General features: G+C 41.8%; 1 protein-coding gene across 1 annotated transcript in view; it reads left to right on the top strand.

The window, feature by feature from the left end:
• The first annotated feature begins 891 nt into the window (after positions 1 to 891).
• Positions 892 to 21,613, top strand: part of Trpc7 (transient receptor potential cation channel subfamily C member 7) — a 123,934-nt gene continuing 103,212 nt past the window's right edge. Inside the window, exons 1-2 of the mRNA XM_048334241.1 lie at positions 892 to 977; positions 8,914 to 9,691. Coding sequence (XP_048190198.1) covers positions 976 to 977; positions 8,914 to 9,691 — 780 coding nt within the window. The 5' untranslated portion in view covers positions 892 to 975. The remainder of the gene's footprint in view (positions 978 to 8,913; positions 9,692 to 21,613) is intronic.

Here is a 21,613-nt window from a genome sequence, read left to right as displayed (position 1 = left end):
GGGTTTCTCCAGTGATGTCATCAAAACGCCTTAGTGTTTCAGAGGGATACAGAAATGTTTGAGAGGGGAAGTGGGGACGGTCAAGGAAATGGAATTGTGCAGTGGGGATTTCCTTTCAAATGATGAAAGCTAATCCCTTTAAAGTAAGCATCAGACTTGATCTATGCCTCTGCCCTCTTCCTGCTTCCAGACCACAGTAAAAGATCATGAAACAAAAGGGTAAAGTTAGAAGATGTATTACTCTCCAGAGACAAAGTAGGGTGTGGCCTTAGCCTTATTACAGAAAATTATACTGCCATTCTTTTGCTCTTCTGGTCTTAATTTTCTCCTCAATTCCCTCCCCTTGAAAAATACATACTGACCCAACAGGTAGGAAGGCAGCTCCTCCCTCATTACTCATTTGTTTAAATTGATGCATATTCTGCCTGAGAGCCAGAACAAGCTACCTTATATAACTGCTGTGTGTGTGTGTGTGTGTGTGTGTGTGTGTGTGAGAGAGAGAGAGAGAGAGAGAGAGAGAGAGAGAGAGAGAAGGGGGGAGCACTGATTTGGAACCCAGGGAGCAGGCTGAAATTCTGAGGATTCTGAGGGGCTATGGTAGGAAGCCAGGGCTGTTCTCTCCCTTTCAAAGCTACGTCTGAAAGAGGGGGTGGGGACTATACCAACCCATCACCACGCCTCATGCCAGTCTCACACACAGATGCCTCTCCTTCATCTCTGGGAAATTTCCCCCAGACTAGGAAAAAGACAGTAAGGCAGATCTGCCACAAAGGAGGAGTTTTTACCCGTTCACAGCACAAAGAGAAGCAGAGTGCGCCTTCAATCATTGCAACTTCACTCTCTTCGCCAGCTCTCTACTTCAGCACCGCGGAGAGCGGCGCCTCCCAGCTACCACGAATGGGGAGCCAGATTCCCGCGGCTCAGCACCAGATTCCGGTCATCTAAAGGAAGGACAAGCCTGCACATTCACCCTCAATGTAAGTAGCTATGACGATCCTTTCACATTGATCATACCAAGTAGACTGTTTTCTCCCTAAAATACGGAATTGAACTTTTATTTACTAGTCCTTTCTTTATTGCATTGCTAGATTTTGAGAACTACATCTGGGTACAAAATCTTATCTGTTCAGTTGATAGGGGAATTTCCCCCCATTATTCAATGTCTAAGTTTACAAAAAGCCATTTAGAAATAGATAACTCACCTTGTCTGCTCAATCCTTTGTGCTAGAGTGGTGTAGTTTTGTTTGGGGGTGAGGGGTAGGGGTGGGATAGAGTTGTCTCTCCATTTACAATATTCGGAGCTCTCCTGGTCTAATCTTAATACGAACACGGGATCAGAAGGGGGAAGGTAGCTATATCCTAATAAATAGACAGTCACTATTAAAGAACTACAGGTGGCGAGAAAAGGCTGCTGCTTTGTTGTTGAAAATATGGCTTGAGCTATATATCTCCTTTAGACATCCATTTCAAAATAATATGCTCTTATTAAAAAGAGATGTAATCTGGGCAGGGCTTTGACAGAAGCTCTGAAACTCTGGATCACAGAATCTCTCTTTAAATTTGAAGTTGTAAATTCACTTACGTATGGCTGAGTAGATACAACCAAGATGCTACTGCTATTAACTATAATTGAATGGCTTAATGGATGCAAGGTAGATTTGGAAAAGGCAATAATGATTGACCCTGTCTGGTAGCACTTGGTGAATTTTTGCCTCAGCATGCCACCTGCTGGTGGGCTTTATTTCTGAAGCACTAGGCATACTTATCAGATTTATGAATGAACTCACATTAAAAAAGAGTATTCATTATTGATTATATGAATTCACTTCTAAAGTCTTTTTAACAAGATTCATTTAGCTGTGCAATGCCTTATCAAGAATTTATGCCACAAATATGATTTCATAAATATTTATTTACAAAAACACTTGTTCCTAAGCTTAGGGGCATATAGGCTAGCTAACTCCTTTAGGCAGCAATTAACCCAGAAAAAAATTAGGTAGAGATTCATTGCACCTAATTGAAGAACACATGCAGTGTCTTGGATGAGAGCTACCAAGAATTGTTTCTTAGGAAAAGCAACCAGCATTTCCCACAGATAAATTGAACATATTTTTTTTCAGTATTGTCACTTCACAGTTTAAGTAGCTCTCTTTGTGCTAATGGCAGATGTTCATTTCAGACTCTTCCATCATAGAGGGCAGTGAAACTCACAGATCATACATGCCTGTTTTATTCTAAGACTAATATTTTTAAGGGAACTATTTGAACTTGCTGTCTTATCTCTCACTGGACTTGTTCACAATGAGATATAGACATCTCAGTTTTATAACTTCCTACATCCAAATAAGCAACTAAAGATTTAAAAAGAAGGACAAAGAGGCACGGACAAAGCGATAGCTACATTTGGATAGCTGGATAGCTAATGCATGTGTGAGTTTGGAGGGGACAGAGAATAGTCTCTTTAGCTATATATTATTTTGTAAAAACAAAGTATGATTTAAGTTGCTTATTATCATTCAGGTAGTATTTTCAGTCCAAGATACCATGGGAAAACATCCCATTTAAGCAGAATTACTTAGAAAGTATATTTTAATATATTGTAAGAGTAGCATAGGAACATTTTGCTTCTTTCTTGTAGGATACAGACTCATATACATAATGGAGCAATTAAGTAGGTATCTCTTATATTAAAAAAACAATGCTGGGGGTGGGGGGCTGAGAATGTGGCTTAGTGGTAGAATGCTTGCCTAGCATGCATGAAGCCCTGGGTTCGATTCCTCAGCACCACATAAACAGAAAAAGCCAGAAGTGGCACTGTGGTTCAAGTGGTAGAGTGCCAGCCTTGAGCAAAAAGAAGCTCAAAGACAATGCCAAAGCCCTCTGAGTTCAAGCCCCAGAACTGGAAAAAAATACTGCTGGGTGCAAGTGGCTCATGTCTATAATCCTAGCTACTCGGGAGACTGAGATCTGAGGATCATGGTTCAAATTTATCCAAGGCAGGGAAGTCTGTGAGACTCATATCTCCAATTAACCACCAGAAAAACCATAAGTGGTACTGTGGCTCAAGTGGTAGAACAATAAATAGTCTTTTGCACAGAGAGGCTCAGGGACAGAGCTCAGGTTCTGAGTTCAAGCCCCAGGACCAGCAAACAAAGCAAAACAAAACAAAACAAAAAACATTGTATAAGCATGTTAACATCACTACTTTTGATGGGAATTCATACCTTAGCTCCATATTTAACATAGTTACAATAAACTAAATTACTAGAGAACTAAGACACTAGAGCCCGAAGTAATTAATATGCACTATCTCACTTCAACTCATACAGCAACTTATGGATCATAATTTATTGTGGAGCTAATTGGAAGCTGATTATACTTACAAACTCATACCTCATGTTTAAAAGTTATCAGTAAGAAATAGGAAATAGTCATTGGATTATATGCCTTCTGTATTTGTGAGGACAATGGCAAATATCAATTCCTCTAATCTAACTGTTCTTAAATGACCAATCCATATCAAGTATTTAAAAACTAATAGTCTGACCACATACCACAGACCAAACATCAAGAGTACTTAGTGCTTGGAGCGCATGTCATAGAATCAAGTAATTCCCTTCATGCTAGTGGAAAAACTATAGACTAAAGAACTGTAGGAAGAATGCAGGAGAAAGATGGATGGAAGTGGCACACCAGCCAAAAGCACAGGCTTCAAGATCCCACAGGTTGGATTCCTGATGGAGAGGGATCCCTCACAAGTTGCTAATCTTGGGACATGTGAGTAATGCTTTCAGCATCTACAGCACTGAATAGCACCTAAAAATGTAGACATCTGTAGGAACTTAAGATGATGATGCATGTAAACTACTCAGCATGTAGTTAATATAATAAATGCTAATCATAATGACTGAATAATCATTTAGGAAAATAGCTAAACTTGCCAGGATTATTCACTTTAAACAATTTATAGAAAGCACCTGGCACGGTGTCCATCACAGGGTGAACATGAATTATATGTTGACTATCACTATTACACAGTTGGTTGAAAAATATCTCAATTTAGTGTATTAGAATAAAAATCTACACCAATTTAAGTAAGTCTATACCTAAGTATATGCATATGTAAGATTTTGAAGATTGTTGTAATGACACTTGTATAAAGCTTTATAATAATTAGAGAATCTGGTATACAGTCCTTAATCGTCAGTATAGTTCTGAGCAACATGAGAGGTGACTTTTCTTACTTCCTTTACACTGGTGAGAAAAATGATGCCTGATAATGAGAAGACTGCAAGTCACTTGACTAGTTTGTCAAGTTGGCACTCTGGACTAAAAGTCAGAGCCTGTCCACTTAGAAGGAGTAGAATGGGGCTGGGTTTCCTTGAGTGCCTAATCGGACTCCTGCATTTTGTTTGTTTCTACATCCAGCTGGGAATGTTACAGATTGAATTTATTTCAGGGTTGGCTAACTTCCACAGAGACTTTTGATGCATCTAGCAATTTTAGGGAAAAAAATGAAGAAACCAAACTCCAAAAAGAGACATTTTTGTGGCCTTTTCTTCATCACTAATTAACTGCAATCCCTACCTCCAAATACATGCTTGTTTGTAGCTGGACTTAAGGTGCAATGTTCATACTTCTTATATATTAATCACATCTGGCTTCCTTTAGATGGGCTGATGGCATCTGTAAGAGTAGGTTGATAAAAATAGCAACCAGAAGATCAAGAAGGAGTTTAATCATCAGGCCTCTCTCACACATGGTTTTGTTTCCACTGAAACCCTTCTTCTTCTCAATGACACCAAATGTCAATGCATGAAATTCTGGAAAATGGAAAACACAGTATCTTAATTGGGGTGTTTGATGAATTTCATCACTTGTTACCTCAATAATATATGCAAATAAAAAGACATTTGCATTCAAAGTTCATTTTTAAGAAAAATATTAAAAGTGAGGGCAATTGCATTTCAGAGAGAATAATTTTGATCTTTATGGGCCCTGAAACTGGGGTAGGCCCCAGCATCCAACAAGGCAATCCATGGCAGTCATAAGTAGGAGCTCTTACCACCAGCTACTGTGCGCCAACTGACCTTGTTATCCACCGTGATTCTTTCCAACTCATGTGATACACATGCCTAAACCCTGGACTATCTATATTATCCAGGTTAAATAGCAAAGCTATGGTAGCTAAAGATATTGGTCATTGTACAAATGTTTAAAAAGCACCACTAGATGTTGCCAAGCACTGTGGCTCACACTTGTTTTCCTACCTACTCAAGAGGCTGAGATCAGTGAATCAATGTTCAAAACCAACCCAGGTAGAACAGTCCATGGGATTCTTATCTCCATTTAACCAGCAAAAATCCAGAAGTGGAGCTGTGGCTCAAATGGTAGAGTGCTAGCTTTGAGACAAAAAGCTAAAGGAGAACACCTAGACCTAGAGTTCCAGCCCTAGGATCATGACCAGGTCTCTCTCTCTCTCTCTCTTTCTCTCTCTCTCTCTCTCACACACACACACACACACACACACACACATGCACACACACACACACACATGCACATACACACCACTAGATGAGTATTAGGGAAAGAGGGTCAGAGCTAACAAGAGGCTCCCATAAGACTGAAGGGTCTCCATGGATATCTGTATCTATCCATCCATGGCTGCAGGGTCTGCTGTAAACCCCTGGTCTGGAAGCCATCTCACTGAGAAGCATGTCCTACATTAAGCTCTGAGTATATGTGACTTGAAGAATCATATGGTTTCATTTTTAATGCTGAATTCCACTAGAAACAGGGCAGACTTGGCCGTTTTCTGAGCATCTGAATGTATTTCAAAGCTAAGATTTTAAAGGCTGTGAAGGAGAGGCTTGTTTATTTCTTGGTACATCTGGGTGGCTGCTTTCAAGGTCATTCAGAGAAATGTATGACAAGTGGTAGAGACATATTAACTTCTAACATTTTCTAGCCATACACACACATTATTCAATGCATCTAATTATTATAGGAACAGATTCATACCCTTGTGCAGAAATTGTTTGCCCTAAAGTGTAATCTTTTCACATTACTTACTTTCAGTTTCTCCACCTAAAAGAGAAGAATGTTAATACCTTCCTTTCTATGTCTTGTTGTTTTGTTAATAAGGAAATTAACAAATGATGACTGAACATTCTTTAAATTTGTTGACTGTAGTGTCTTTGATGTGTATATGGACTCTGAATATAGATTGGGTTCTTAGATGTTCCTTGTGAAACGCTTCTGTTCTAACTTGCTTCAGTAATTATTTCTCCTTTGAATTTAACTCCGTAAGGATTCTTGCTGTGTACTAGTTGTATACCCTTGACCTTGTGGTCTGAACAGTTCTTCCCCTTGGGACAGACCTGCAAAGGAAAAGGGCATAGGAGGGAGCTGCGGTGTCTACTTCTTTAAGAATAGCTGCTAGTTCATAGCTAATACAGAGTCCATATGTTCTTCAGTGAAAACTGTTTTTTTTTCCTTGGGTTGAGTTGTTATAGATAATTCCAGAATATGCTCCTGAGAGAAGTAGAAACTGTTTATAGGAGAGGCTAAGTAATTCCGTGAAAAATATTAGCCTTCTGTGGGCTCAGTGCCCAAGTGCTGAGCCTTAAAACTAAGTTCACTTCATAAGCTGGAACAAAGCCCTTTGGAGATACAAATGAGATGACAGCATAGCTTTCAACACAACCACTCCTATCCCTCCAAAAAACCTCTAATAATAAACACTTGCATACTTTTCTGTAAAGATGGCCCTGAATCCCCATCTAGGGTCTGCCTTTGGTGTGAACAAGCAGCTTCCTTCCTGGAGGGAGAGCATTCCTGAAAGAAATGGGCTCAGAAGTTGCTTGTGAACTTGAATCATTTATCAAAGTGGTTGGCAGTTCAGATTCTACCCCTAAAGGAGCACAGATCTCTGTTAGGGGTGGCCACCCACAGCTGCCTGTGGAGGGAGTTTCCCACAGTTATCTCTTTTACTTTTTGCAAGTGAAAACACTACTCTACCCTGCAGTTTAACAACTTGTGGAATGGAAATGTGACTCCATTCCAGACAGGATTAGACCACCAAGCTCTGACCACCACTGTTTGCTATATACCAGAGATTAGGCTCCCAAAGAGCTGAAAACCAAAGGGGCTGGTACAGGTCAAAAGGTAAAGTGAGCAGAAAAATAATAGATCTCCAAATTCAAGAGTTCACAATACTAATTGACACTTCTTTTAATCACAAAACACTAATTTATAAACCTTGTCCTGTGATTACTCTTGATTGCTTATTTCTGAAAATAGCTTAAATGAAACACTGGCTATTTTTCATATGCGAAACATAATCAATAACAACAGGGAGTTCTTGGAAACCAATCCCTCCCTAAGTGCTTATTCTTTTTTTTTTTTCTTTTTATGCTAGTCCTAGGGCTGAACTCAGGGCTTGGGTACTGTCCTTGAGCTTTATTGCTCAAGGTTAGCACTCTATCACTTGAGCCTCAGCTCCACTTTCAGGATTTTGGTGACTAATTGAAGATGAGAGTCTCATGGACTTTCCTTCCCAAGCTGGCTTTGAACCACGATCTTTAGCTCTCAGCCTCCTGAGTAGCTAGGATTGCGGGCATGAGCCCCTGGTGTCCAGCTAAGTACTTACACTTTAGAACAGATATTCCTGCTTAAATTCATACCATTTTAATGTTATCTGAATAACATGAGTGGAAGTAGGCTCAAAAAGGTGGAGCGAAAATTCAGAGAGGAACAAATGAAGAATGTGAGCTTTCCAAGTTCATGAGTGCTGAGAAGACATCTATGTCCAGCCCCTCAAATTTATAGCTGCTTACCTGCTCCAGGTCTCAAGGCCAACTGGACATGGAATCCCCTGACTTGAGCTCAAATGATATGCAGTTACTCTCTCTCTAGCTGACATGTTAAAACTGCAAAAATTTCCTTAGGTAATTTGTCAGAAACCACAAGACTGGCAAATGGCAGTCATTCAAAGACTGACTTTCTACTTGCCTTCTTTCCTTGGTGTCATCAGTGGTAAGGATAACTGTGCCTTGCTTGGGGTTGTTATACAGGTCCCTACATGTGAAGCTCTTAGTAGCACATAGTAAGTACTTTAAAAACGTTAACAGATATTAATAGTAGTTAGTAGTAATAATGTATACACCCTATGGAAAAGACAGTAAGTTAGATGTGTAAACCCAGCACATATAAACTGACTTTATCTCTGATCTCCACCCATTTAAAAACCTAGGTTCCCATCTTAGGCAGCTATGGCTGAATCCCCCAGTTCTGATCCCTGCCACATCTTGTCTTTTAGTATAAGCTTAGTTCCCACCTGGTAGAGAGCTGCAAGGAATTCCCACACCTGCATGTTACTTCAGCTTTACCTTAGTGTGTGAACTTGCTAGAAGGTAAGATATGAACCAAAGGCAGCAGTAACTACAGTGGCCAACACTGGGGTGCAGCGCCAAGGGAATTGGGCACCACAAGATAGGAGGAGACAGAATAAACCCAGCATGGAGTACTTCCCACATGCTAGTTACTTCACTTAACTTGTCCTTCCCTGGGCCCATCAGGCACACACAAAGTTATCCAAATTGTGTCCAAGAAAAAAACAAAAGCACAGCGAGGTTGAATGATTTGCTCAGCCCCTGCCTGTTTCACAAACACCACTCCCCTGCCTTCCACCCCAATCCAGGGATGGAGAGTCCATAAGTCAGTATTTTCCCATTATAAAAGTAGTTCAGGCAATCCAAGCTCATTTCAGTGTTCAAGACAATTGCATCTGATAAGATTCCATCATTTGCTATCGTGCTGGGGAGAGGGAGGAGGTGACATTTCTGTGTGCACCTCCAGGAGTTCCTGGGCCCCTTGGAAAGTCACTGAGCACCTTTTCTTGCTCTCCCACAGGTTGGGCAGCAACACCTTCAAAAACATGCAGCGCCGGCACACGACACTGAGGGAGAAGGGCCGCCGCCAGGCCATCCGGGGTCCTGCCTACATGTTCAACGAGAAGGGCACCAGCCTGACACCGGAGGAAGAGCGCTTCCTGGACTCGGCTGAGTATGGCAACATCCCAGTGGTCAGGAAGATGCTGGAGGAGTCAAAGACCCTCAACTTCAACTGCGTGGACTACATGGGACAGAACGCACTGCAGCTGGCTGTGGGCAACGAGCACCTGGAGGTGACGGAGCTACTGCTGAAGAAAGAGAACCTGGCACGCGTCGGGGACGCGCTGCTGCTGGCCATCAGCAAGGGCTACGTGCGCATCGTGGAGGCCATCCTCAGCCACCCGGCCTTCGCGCAGGGCCAGCGTCTGACACTCAGCCCTCTGGAGCAGGAGCTGCGTGACGACGACTTCTATGCCTACGACGAGGACGGAACGCGTTTCTCCCACGACATCACGCCCATCATCCTGGCGGCGCACTGCCAGGAGTATGAGATCGTGCACATCCTGCTGCTCAAGGGCGCACGCATCGAGCGGCCGCACGACTACTTTTGCAAGTGTGCCGAGTGCGCTGAGAAGCAGCGCAAGGACTCCTTCAGCCACTCGCGCTCACGCATGAACGCCTACAAGGGGCTGGCCAGTGCCGCCTACCTGTCCCTGTCCAGCGAAGACCCCGTCCTCACTGCCCTGGAGCTCAGCAATGAGTTAGCCAGACTTGCCAACATTGAGACGGAATTCAAGGTAATGCCCCTATGCACCAGCACTGCTGGCACATGCGTGTGGCCAGGAGCAAAAGAGGGTTGCCCAGGTCTGAGAAGGGTGCCGGGCACAGGGGCTTGCCAAGCAGGGAGAGGGGTGGGCATAAGAGCCAGGCGCTGGGCCTTGCCAATCGGTGGGTGCCAGGCATGGGGCTTGCCTATCAAGTGGGTGCCAGGCACTGGGACTTGCCAACTGGGCAGGTGCCAGGTGCAGGGGTTTGCCAATCAGGTGCCCTGTGGGAAGGATGACACATCTCCCCTGTGCCCGATGCAGACCCAAGGGAAAAGGCCACCGGGTAGAATATTTTCAATTCCACCAATGTGGCAAAGTGCTGACATTTGCACAAGCCCATATGGTACAAGACAAGTAATCTACAGAGAGACGGGATGATATGGTGGCTCAGCTCTGGCCCCCAGGAGCTCAGGGATGTTTACTATATGTGCCAGTTTGGGGCTGACTTCTTGTTTGTTTCACTTGTATGGTTTTGTCTCCTTCACTTCTCATTCTGGACATTGTTGATAGAACTCCAGGGCACCAGTGCAGCTCAGGCTGGCCTCTGCCTCCTCAATGCTGGGACTACAGGTGTGAACTACCATACCCAACAGAGATAATCTTTCTTAAACACCGCAAGCCACTGCCATTGTCCTATAGATGGATTACAAAGGAGGTACAAGAAAGGGAAAATTGTCTCCAGCCAGGCACCAGTGGCTCACACCTCTTATCCTAGCAGTTCAGAGCCAACCTCAGTAGACAAATCCAAGAGTCTTATCTCTAAATAATCAGCAAAAATCTGGACCGGGAGGCTTGCTTCAAATGGCAGACCATGAGCCATGAATGAAAAAACAAACAAAAAAGTGAGAGCTCAAGGCCAAGTTCAAGCCAGCATAAAACAAACAAACAAACAAAACCTGCCTCTCTAGAGTTAGGTATATCACTCCAGTAAATGAGCCCAAGGAAAACCCTGAAATGCCACCACCCTGAGACCTCTGCCTGCCAGGCCAGCCCAGAGAATGGAGATGCATCTCCAGAGTCCATTGTTTAAGAATAGCCCTGTGTTCTTACTGCCCACTTGACATTGCTTCTGAAAAAGAAGACTGGGTCCCAACATAAGATATTCTTTTAACATAGTATTTAATTGTAAAGGCAAATATTTAGTTGGTGCTTACTTAGTGTTAAGCATTACCTTACCTATGTGATCTTATTTAATTTCCTCAACAATATTATCCCCATTTTGTATGAGGGCAGAGGTAGGGAGAGTGTACAGCTGTTAAGTAGGAAAACTTGTTCTAGGCACCCAGACTCCAGAACCGACTCTAAGTCACTCCAGCAAACAAGGGCCCAGAGCCTTGTGCTTGGACTGAGCTTTACTTGCTTGTATCTAAATGACAAAGTGTGGCTGGGAGAACAGGAACTACAGCTAATTATTTCTCATTCTGTCATCGGATCAGAGACTACTACATTCTAAATGTCATGCAACACTCAAAGACATGTCACACACAGAGATGGCAATCAAACTGAGAAAAGATGTCACCTACAACTAAAAACTACATTACTCAAACAAGGTGTCAGTTTGAGAGCTGTGCCTGCAGGGGACCAAGGATGGGCACAACCACAGAAGAAGGGATGGCAACTCCCGAGGACCATTTAATTCAGGAAGGTCTCAAAGGAGTAAGTGGAACAGGACTGGGTCTTACTGGATAGGAGGATTGGGATCTGTGCAACAATCAAAGTACCTGGGGGCATTTGGATGCTGCATATGAAGATCAGACCCAAAAAATCCCAGAGCAGGTGGATGAGAAGCTCCCTGTAACTAGAAGTATAGACTTGCTTCTGAAAAGATGAGCTGGAGCATACCTCAGAGGGCCTTTCAGGTCAAGCTGTGCACTTTGAATGTTATCCTGTAGGAAATGGAGGTCCACTAAAAGTTTGTAATTAAAAGTGATCAAACCTAGTGGTTTGGAAATGTGTCTGGCTTGTAGACAAGATGAATGAGAGGATTTGGTGAGATTCATGCAAGGGACAGTTTAGATGTGCATCCATGAGACCATGTAGGAAAAGGCTTGTCCCATGAGACAGGAATGGCTAGGCTAGCCTAACAGGAGGTTTGAGAAAAGTACAAGTTATAGATAAATAATCTTGTAATCAAGCTTGTTTTAGTCCATCTATCCCTCCACATTGAGCCCTCTATGAATGGGAGCCACTTTCCTAATTCATGAAATGTTCATGGCCTCATCTAGAAACTAAAGGGATGGAGATAGAGAGATTATTCAAAGAATTTCCCCAGATTGGATTTCTTTCCTTGTTTCACTCACCAACTAACTCACCTCAGACTAAGGATGGCCCAGTGAAGATTGGGGAGCTTTATGTGTACCCAAGTCTTCAGATATTCTGCACAGGCTATGTGGAAGGAATGGCTAAATCCATTAACACGGATAATTCTGGCAAAACAATGTCTTTAGGACCAGATTATCTAATTGTCTCATATCTGCCATCCTAAATAAATTTATGGTATACTACTATTTAGAAATACATCGGAGCCATTTGTTTCCTTTAGTAAAACCTAAATCCAGCATATTCTGGTGTACATGTTATCTAAAACTTGGAGCTTTTTGAAAATATTTTGTATAATATTTTGAGTTTAAAGTAAATTATGAAAATTGCAGACAATTAACACAGTGGCAAATCCTTTCTATAATGCAGTGATTTACTCAGAATAAGAGATAGCACAAATACATTTTCTGGCTATTAACATCACCCAACAAATGGTGCATTCTAAATTAACATAACTGTCCCTTTAGAACTTTATTACTTATTCAACTATCATTGTGTGTGTATTCCCTGACATTACAAATGTCATAAAGCAACTTAGCAGGAAAGAAGTCAAATTGTAATATGAGAATAACAAGCAAGCAAATGGATGCTACAATGCACTCTTGACGAATCTGTTCTACTTCTAAGGGACTACATATTATTGCTTGAGTAATCACATGTTATAGAGACAGCGTGATGTCATCAATTATGTATAAAGCTATGGAGTCTTATTGGAAATGTGTCATCCTTCACATCCTTTCAAACACTCATTTTGGAGTGACTTTTCCTGAATAGGGAACAAAATTCATAATAAGCTTGAATTCTGTTGCCTACGTCATTTTGGTGAGTTATTTTATTACTAAAATAGAGGCAAGCCATTAACTAGAAGGGTAGCCAATGTCAAGTTTCCAGGAAATTGTAGCTGTAGTCAGGTAACTACTAGAAAGCCATGTTTTTAAATGCGGAACTTATATAGCTGGTTAAGAATTTCTTTATGTCTCTGTAATCTTATTGGGTCAGTAGTGATTTCCCAGTACTTTATATGGTACCCAGTAAATGAGTAAGCATTTCAGAAATACTTCATAAAGAAAATGAAGTCATAAAAGGACAGTCATTTAAACTGATGGTTTAAAGTTATATATATATATATATATATATACACACACACACACACATATTTAATAGAGGTGTTTGATGGAAACGGTAAAATTGAAGAGCTCTGGAAAAGACTACAGGGCTAAAGCATGCCCATTAAATAAGTGAAGGCCAGCATTGAACTACATGCTACTTCTCAGTCTTACATAAAATGGAGCTTTGAAGAACTGTCACTATAGACAGTTACACTTGGCTAATGGATTCACCTATTCCCTAGGAACTACAGAAAGCGAATAATGGTGTGAGGTGGACTACTCAAAGTTGCTCATCTGGTAGCGTATTCTCTCAGTGTGTAGAGACATCTGGAGTATCAAGGAAAAAATAATTTGTCTGTCTCAGTTGAGTTACAGGTCTTGACACTAAGATCATAATGAGGCCTCTACAGCTCTGCTGAACTGGTCTGTTTGATTTTCTTCATGATTATCCTGATAAAATTACTCAGGGTCCCCCTTAGTCCACTGATGTTTTCCCAGTAAAATTCCTTGGCAGGTCTATGTATGTTGATTATCTGTAGTAGAAATGTTTCAATCTTTCCTCCAACTCAAGAGTTGTGGTTGGCAGCTATGCCCATTGGAAACATGAAGAAAGAGTGACAGGGGAATACTAGAGTCAAGTTAGGGATTGGAAGGAGAGAAAGCAGGATTATTGCCAAGTATCTTTCTTGCACTCTCATGCGCTTTAAAAGCCTCCAATGAACATTAAGGAACTGTGAGAGCCAACCAGCAGTATATCTCCATCATTTAACAATAGGTTGTTCTGAAAACTAGCAAAAGCAGCTTCTGAGAAGGCCCTTCCTGTTGACATGGTGCTGGCATAGGGGCTGTCAGTTGCTCTTCAGTCACAGCAATTCATTCTTCCAGATCTCGGAGGGGATGAGTGTGGGGCACCAAGCTGAAGAGGTGGCTTCATTCTGCTTCAAGTGTTAATGACCTGTTTGTCAACAGATTGTTAACCACGTGTATTATGAAAAGTAGATGATGAATTATGGATCAATGTTTGTGCTGTCATTTGGAGACCCATTAAAAACTCTCTGGGCCTAAAATACTGCAGATTAAAATTGCAAATAATGATAAATCAGACCAATTTGCCACCCACTATGATTCTAGCGCAATCCCATTGTGGTAGGTAAAGATGTTGAGATGATAGTTTGTGATCTGCTTGCAAACTTCTCACAAAGGAAGAGAGAAGAGGAGGAGTGGCTTTGTATTGTGGTTCTGAGTACATTTGAACTGTGGCCATCTGGAAGCAGGGAGATAGCTGAGTAAAGGCCTATCCTGGGCAGGAGGATAGGTTGCTTGCCTTGCTCTAGTATTTCTATCAGTTTATCACATGCTTTGAATATTCTTAAGATGGTTAAATGTTGGGGCTGGGAATATGGCCTAGTGGCAAGAGTACTTGCCTTGTATACATGAAGCCCTGGGTTTGATTCCTCAGCACCACATACATAGAAAAAGGCCAGAAGTGGCATTGTGGCTCAAGCAGCAAAGCAAAAAGAAGCCAGGGACAGTGCTCAGGCCCTGAGTTCAATCCCCAGGACTGGCAAAAAAAAAAGATGGTTAAATTTTATAAACTAACATCCTAGTTAAATGCATTTCCTTGAAGTCTGAAAGCTTGGTGGTAGTATAAACAAATGTCTGCTTAACATGTGGGAAATGATTTAAAAACTGTTTCTTTTCTCAGTGGCAAAGAACATTTAAGCTGTGAAGGCTGCAGGTGTTAAAAGAGTTTTTTCTGTGTGGAGTGTGTGGGTAGAGAGCAGCTGGGGACATGGAGCACTTGCTAGTACCTGGCTAGCAAATGTGAGTTCAAACTTTAGCACTAACAAAAAATATACCCAAAGAAACATGGCAGAGACGTCCTCAAATCCCTTGTTTATATCATCACTGTGTCACTCTATCCCTGTGCTTGAATATCCAAAGATAAACAAGAGGAAAGGTCACAGATATCAGCTGATGGGCCTGTTTCTCACTAGGCATGTTCGTGGGAGGTGTGGTCCAGAAATGTTCAGGTGTATACAGTATAAGCATGTGTGTGTCTGTGTGTGTGAGAGCAGTATCTAGGGACTGGCTTATCTCAGGAAATGAGAGGAAGATAACTCTTCCCAAGGTTCCTTTGTCTTTTCTACTTTGCTGCCTGCATGTCTGGATGAGCACTTTGGCCAGAGCATCATTGCTGACTCATCATTAGAAAATTAGCTAATTAATGTGTCCTTTAATGACAATTTCTCATTAGATCACAAATAATGCTTAAAATTAAATGATGCTGCACTTATAGCTTTGTGCCAAGAGAATCAGCCTCTGAAATATAGAGAGACAGTATGCATTGTTTAACATGTATTTGAGTGGGACAAAGGAAGCCATTTTACTAAAAGAAAAGATGGGGGCTGGGGAGATAGCCTAGTGGCAAGAGTGCCTGCCTCGGATACACGAGGCCCTAGGTTCGATTCCCCAGCACCACATATACAGAAAAACGGCCAGAAGCGACGCTGTGGCTCAAGTAGCGGAGTGCTAGCCTTGAGCGGGAAGAAGCCAGGGACAGTGCTCAGGCCCTGAGTCCAAGGCCCAGGACTGGCCAAAAAAAAAAAAAAAAAAGATGGGCAAGGTCCAATGAACACCCGGTACAGCCATTTCTTCATACTTGGGAGTGCAGAGCCATGACTTTGGCCCTGGAATTAGTATCTGCCAACCATGTAATTTTGGACATCTATGAGAAGTTAATTTTCCCATTTTAAAAAAAATGGAGGTGAGAGGATGAGATTAGATACTTCAGTTATAAATAGTCCAAACTACACTTCTGGCTTCCCCACCCAAACATTTTTTTATTATCTTAACCTGCTCAGCTCTGTAAGTCACATCATGATCCACTGCATTGCTAATAACTTCATGCTATTTAACCTCTACAGTGTCCTGATACATACTAAGTACTCAGCATATATTGGTTCAGTAAACAAGTGATCCAGCTGTACAGTGGCTCATATTTGTAATCCTAGCTACTCAGAGATGAGGAGGTCATAGGTTCAAGACCAGCTCAGGCAAACTAATTCCAGAGATTCTATCTCAGCCAATAAACCAATCAGGGAGTAGTGACATACACCTGCCATCCCAGCTTCATGGGAACAACAGTAAAATTGCAGTTCAGATTGTCTTAGATGTAAGCCCAAGACCCTACTGGAGAAATAATGAAAGAAAAAGGGGCTGGAGACATGGCTCAAAAGAGAGGTAGAGCATCTTCCTACAAGTGTAAGGACCTGAGTTCAACCCCCAGAACTGCCATAATGTAAATGAATTTATAAATAATGACCTCTCAGGACAAGAACCTACAATGCTCTACAGAGAACCTAGCCATAATAAACATAAGTATGTTTTCATCAGAGAGCTTAGTGGTGGGCAGACCTTTTGGTTTCTCGATGCCCACTGGATCAGTATCACAACTTCTCCTTCCAATCACTATAGCTTAAAATCTCAGCATCTTCTCTATTCAGAGGGTCTTCCTGATTTGGGCTAAGATCTTTCCCCCTCAGCAGAGCCTTCCAGAACAAGGAAAAGTCTAGGCTGCACATGATAAAAAAAAAAAGGCCAGGGGAATATTTTCCAGTTGCAAAATTGCAGACCACTAGAACCAAATAAACTAAGAGTGATGCTAAAATTTTACTGTGAAAAGAAGCAACGTGGGCTGGGAAGATGGTGAAGCAGAAGAGGAGGAGGGAGGAAATGGGCAGGCAGATCTCCTGCCAAACACAGACAGAGATTATGTTTTGAAAAAATATCTCTGTGGAAAGGATTCATCACTACACACACAAAAAATGGGAAAAATCATTTCCTATACAAGTGTGATTATCAGTCTGAAATATCAGAGATACAGAGAAAATGGAGACAGTGCTACAAAAAGAATTAGTCAGTGAGTAGTGGCACAAATTAAACCAAATGGAAATGCAAGAGGTTTTTTTCCCCTCTGAGGAAAAAAAACCCACAATGCTGTCTGAATTCATCATAGTAGGGTGGCATTAGTCAAGTACATTGTATACCCTGTCAGCCGAGAGGCCCACGTTGTATTAAGAGCAAAGATATCTGAGACTCAATATGGAAAGTGTACATCAGAATGGTGAGAGAGGCACGGAACCAAAGGGTTCACAGAATTTCAGAACAGATGAACTCTAGTTTATAGGGTTATCTGAAAAATTCAACACTTGTATGAGAAATGCTTATTAAGAATCTAGTCTAAGCCACAGGCTCTGAGTTAGGTGCTAAGGTGATAAATGAGGTAAACAAAGTTCCTCCCCTCAAGGAGCTTATTATCTAGTGGAGGAGAGGAAATGAGAATTTATCATATAGTCATAAAAATAAACTCAGCATTGCACACTATCAAGGATAGTTTTAGGAGAGCTGACTCAGTGGAACACTGAATCTATGCAAGAGGAAGAATACATGAGCATGTTTAAAGATTTCTCAGAGAAAGCAATGTTTGACTGAAACCTACAAGGAATACAATGAAGAGTGGGAAAGAGGGGAACAATGAAGAGTGGGAAAGATAGATGTAACAGCCCACTGTATGGAGGAAGTGACTGGCTCAGAGAAGATGTAACAGCCCACTTTGGAGGAAGTGACTCGCTCAGAGAAATGTTGCCATCTTGGTAGAGATCTGTGATGAGGAAGGAGTACTGGGTGGTAAATTCTGATAAGAACTTTGGTCATGGCTTTACCTTTGTATTCACATAAAAAGTTGGGCTTTATTGAAAAGCAAATGGAGGGAAATTACAAGCTTTCAACAGGAATGTGGTTGACTCATCGCAGCAGTTTAGAAAAGGTCCAATCTTCTTTCCTGAAAAAAATGGATTGGAGAGGACAAGAATAGAAGGTACTGGAAGATTTCTGCAGGTGAACAAGGTCCTTCCTAGAAGGTGAGTGGAACCTGGCTACAGAAGGCCCAGTGCCTCTCAGTGAATCATCACAGATGGAGTCACAGCATAGTTGGAGGATGTGACCTTCTGGGGAGCTCTGTGATGAGCACCCCCAGTCCCTGCTTCTCCCATTTCTGGGCTCTTTTGGTGTGTCACACTGATGAACTGGGAGTGGAGAGGCACAGGGAGAGGAGGAAGAAAAGCAGAGCCAGCTCTTCAACTTCTCTTCCATGCCAGACACCCAGGGAAGTAGGAAGAGAGCAGGAATGATGTGGATTCCAGTGTATCCCAACACCTGGAGGTAGAACTGACTGTGCTCCACAGCAGGCCACACTACTCATTGCAAGGCTCTGGCAGCACAGCTCCACGATAGTGCTCATCCCATTGCATTTTCCAGACTCAGAGATAGTGTCTTTCTACTGGCTTCAGGGAGCACAGAAAATGGTTGACTCTTATCGCTGATTTGTGTCAAACTGGAGTTTGTAGTAGATAAGCATGGCATAGACCTCTCCATACTGCCTCCCTCCTTACAGCTTTGAATGTTGAAATCAGCTAACCAAAAGACTTTTGGGGGCATCAAAAACCCTTCTTTCTGGACACTCAATTGAATAAGGTGGATGTATTGATTTCCTAGTTCTTCCATACAAATTACTAAAACCTTGATGAATTAGGACACAGAATTTTTCCATACCACAGAACTGAGAACTGAAATCCAAAATCAAAGTATTAGCAGAATCTTTCACTCTCTAAGTATTCTTAGCAAAAACTCTTCCTTGTCTTTTCCTAGTTTCTGGTATTTGCTACCAATCCTTGTGCTGTTGACATATCATTTAAATCTCTTCTATTGTCATGATAATGTCCTTGTGTGTTTCTGTCTCTTTTCTTCCTATAAGGACATCAGTCATTCTGGATTAAAGTTACACATACACACACACACACACACACACACACACACACACACACACACGACTTCATAATTAATTGCAACTATTAGCTATCTAATTATCAAGTAAGATCATATTCTGAAGTCCCAGGAAGGATTGGGGTAGAAAACACTCTCCAACCTAGTGCATGGGAGGAAGAACCAGGTTGAACTGAACTGGAGAAAGCTAATACCAAGAATCAGGCAGTGCCTCAGAGTTAAGCTGAAGAGAAAGCCAGAAACCAGTTATTCTGGGAAGCCAAAGACTGATCTAGAGCAAAGGGGGAAAGCTACTGGTGCATTCTGCTGACCAAGGAACAAAGCTGGATGAGACATATAAGAATTCCACAGAGGGCTGGGAATACAGCCTAGTGGTAAGAGTGCTTGCCTTGTATACATGAAGCCCTGGATTCAATTCCCCAGCACCACATATACAGAAAACAGCAAGAAGTGGTGCTGTGGCTCAAGTGGCAGAGCTCAAGTGGCAGAGTGCTAACCTTGAGCAAAAAGAGCCAGGGACAGTACTCAGGCCTTGAGTCCAAGCCCCTGGACTGGCAAAAAAAAAAAAAATTCCACAGAGGTTATGTATGCCTGCATGGTATGTTTGTGAATGGTGCCAGAGGAGGCAATGAGATAAAGATGGAAGGAGCCACTGATAAAAAGCAATGGCAGAAAACAGTCTGGCAGACCCTCCCCCTCTTACTATGACTTGGGTATAATACAAATAAAACTACTCATTATAGAATTTTTAGAAAATATGATAAAAGAGCCGAGGGAACAAAACATTAGAATCTCGCTATCTAAGAATAATTTATATTGTTATTCTTCTGCCTGGAGTTCCCACTTCCCCTGGGCGCCAACACTTCAGTTAATAGTATACTCAGCTGGCAAACCTTACCACCATATTTTTGTTTCTCACACTTTCTCCCCACTCTTCCTTCCCATAGAAGCACCCTTCTCTGTGAACTTATATATGTATGTAGGTGGGTATATATTACAGATTTTTTAAGTATATCATTTGTGGCTACTTTATTCTCTAACTTGTAAAAGCTAGAAATGCTTAGAGCCATCAAAATCCTATAATCTCTTCCTGTGTAGAGTTTTACATTCTAGTGGAGACTTATGGAAAAAATATCATTGACTTTTGTGTGCTTGTTTATAAATTATGTGCAAGGAGGTAGGGTGTAAAGTTTTGGTCATTCTTACTCTGTCACACAACACTGCTTTCTATGGCTTCTTTATGTTGCTGTGTGTAAAGCTGGTCCATTGCCCTGTGTATTGTCTAGTATTCCATTCCCTGCATCTGGAGTCTTTTTATTCATTGCCAGAGCCACCTGGATTGTCTTTAGCTTGTATAATGAGCCTGCAAAGACCATCCTGTACCCCCTTATGTTTCTCTTTAAGGTTTTCCAGACCCAGAAAGAAATTTCCATGGTTAATTTCACTGAGAAAACAGGCCTGGGCCTAGTCTAAGCCTCCTCAGGGGCTTTGGTTTGCCATCTACTGCAGTCACTATGTATTGTCCTGCTTCCTAATGTTGGTTGCTATGAAGAAAATAGTCATTTTATCTCACACTTCCCCAACTGCTAGTGAGGCTGAGCACTCATGTACTGTTTAGCAATATGAGTTTCTCCTTCCTGTGATTTGCTTCTTCTTGCTTCCTTCACACAATTTTAAACAGGGTCTCTGTCCTGAAACATTTTTACATTTTCTTGCACTCTTTTTCTTACCTATTCTAGATAGTCATTCCTTGACTATTTCAGACACTGTTTCAGACAGACTTCTCACAGTCTGTCACTTATCTGTGTAGTGGTGAAAAGAATATAATGTCTTTTCCTTCTACCACAGAGTCGTGGCTGGCAGTCTCATAACAAAAAAAAAAAATGGGTTACTAAGAGAAAGGCATGTGAGAACTTCATTTAACGAAGTTTTATATGACATAGGAGCCTTTAGAAATAAAAAGTCAAATACCCAAGAAACGGTCTATTTTTATGCTTAGTTTCAATGACAGCAGGGTAAAAAATATAATGGGACAAAAGGATGTGATAATAGATACTCCCACTCAAGGTCATAAAGATGTTCTCTCGCTTACTTTTTCCCTTTTACTACTTTTCTAGACTTCCCCATTGAGTTTAAGTCTTTAGTCTAGTTGGAGTTTGCTTTGTATGTAAAACAAGTGTCTCTCAGTCTTTGCTTTTCTCCACATGGTTAGTGCCCAGCATGGTCTATTCTCCCTATTCATCTGCAATGACATCTTCATCACCCACCTGTTCCCAAATGTGCATGCTTCTGTCCTGGGCTTTCTAGTCCACTCCAGCATTCTCTCGCACATTACTTAACCCACTCCTCCACAGTTACATTCCTAGGACTTTGTTCCTAGACCACTGCTGAGTAGGACAATCTAGCCACTGTTGTGTTCTGTGTAAAGATTGTTGTCTTGTAAAATTGTGACAAGACTGTATAGACAATTTGAAATCTTGCAACTTCCTAAACAGCAGCACTTCTGTGAATCAGAAAAGCAGCAACCAAATCAAAGTCAAGTCCTTGGGCAGAAGGGTCTTCTGAGAAAATGCCAGTGAAGGGAACTTAATTAAGCAGAAGGAAGGAGGTCAGCAGTAAG

Source organism: Perognathus longimembris, chromosome 25, assembly GCF_023159225.1.
Source record: "Perognathus longimembris pacificus isolate PPM17 chromosome 25, ASM2315922v1, whole genome shotgun sequence".
Classification (NCBI taxonomy): Eukaryota; Metazoa; Chordata; class Mammalia; order Rodentia; family Heteromyidae; genus Perognathus; species Perognathus longimembris.
This window is presented reverse-complemented; position numbering and strand designations above follow the sequence as displayed.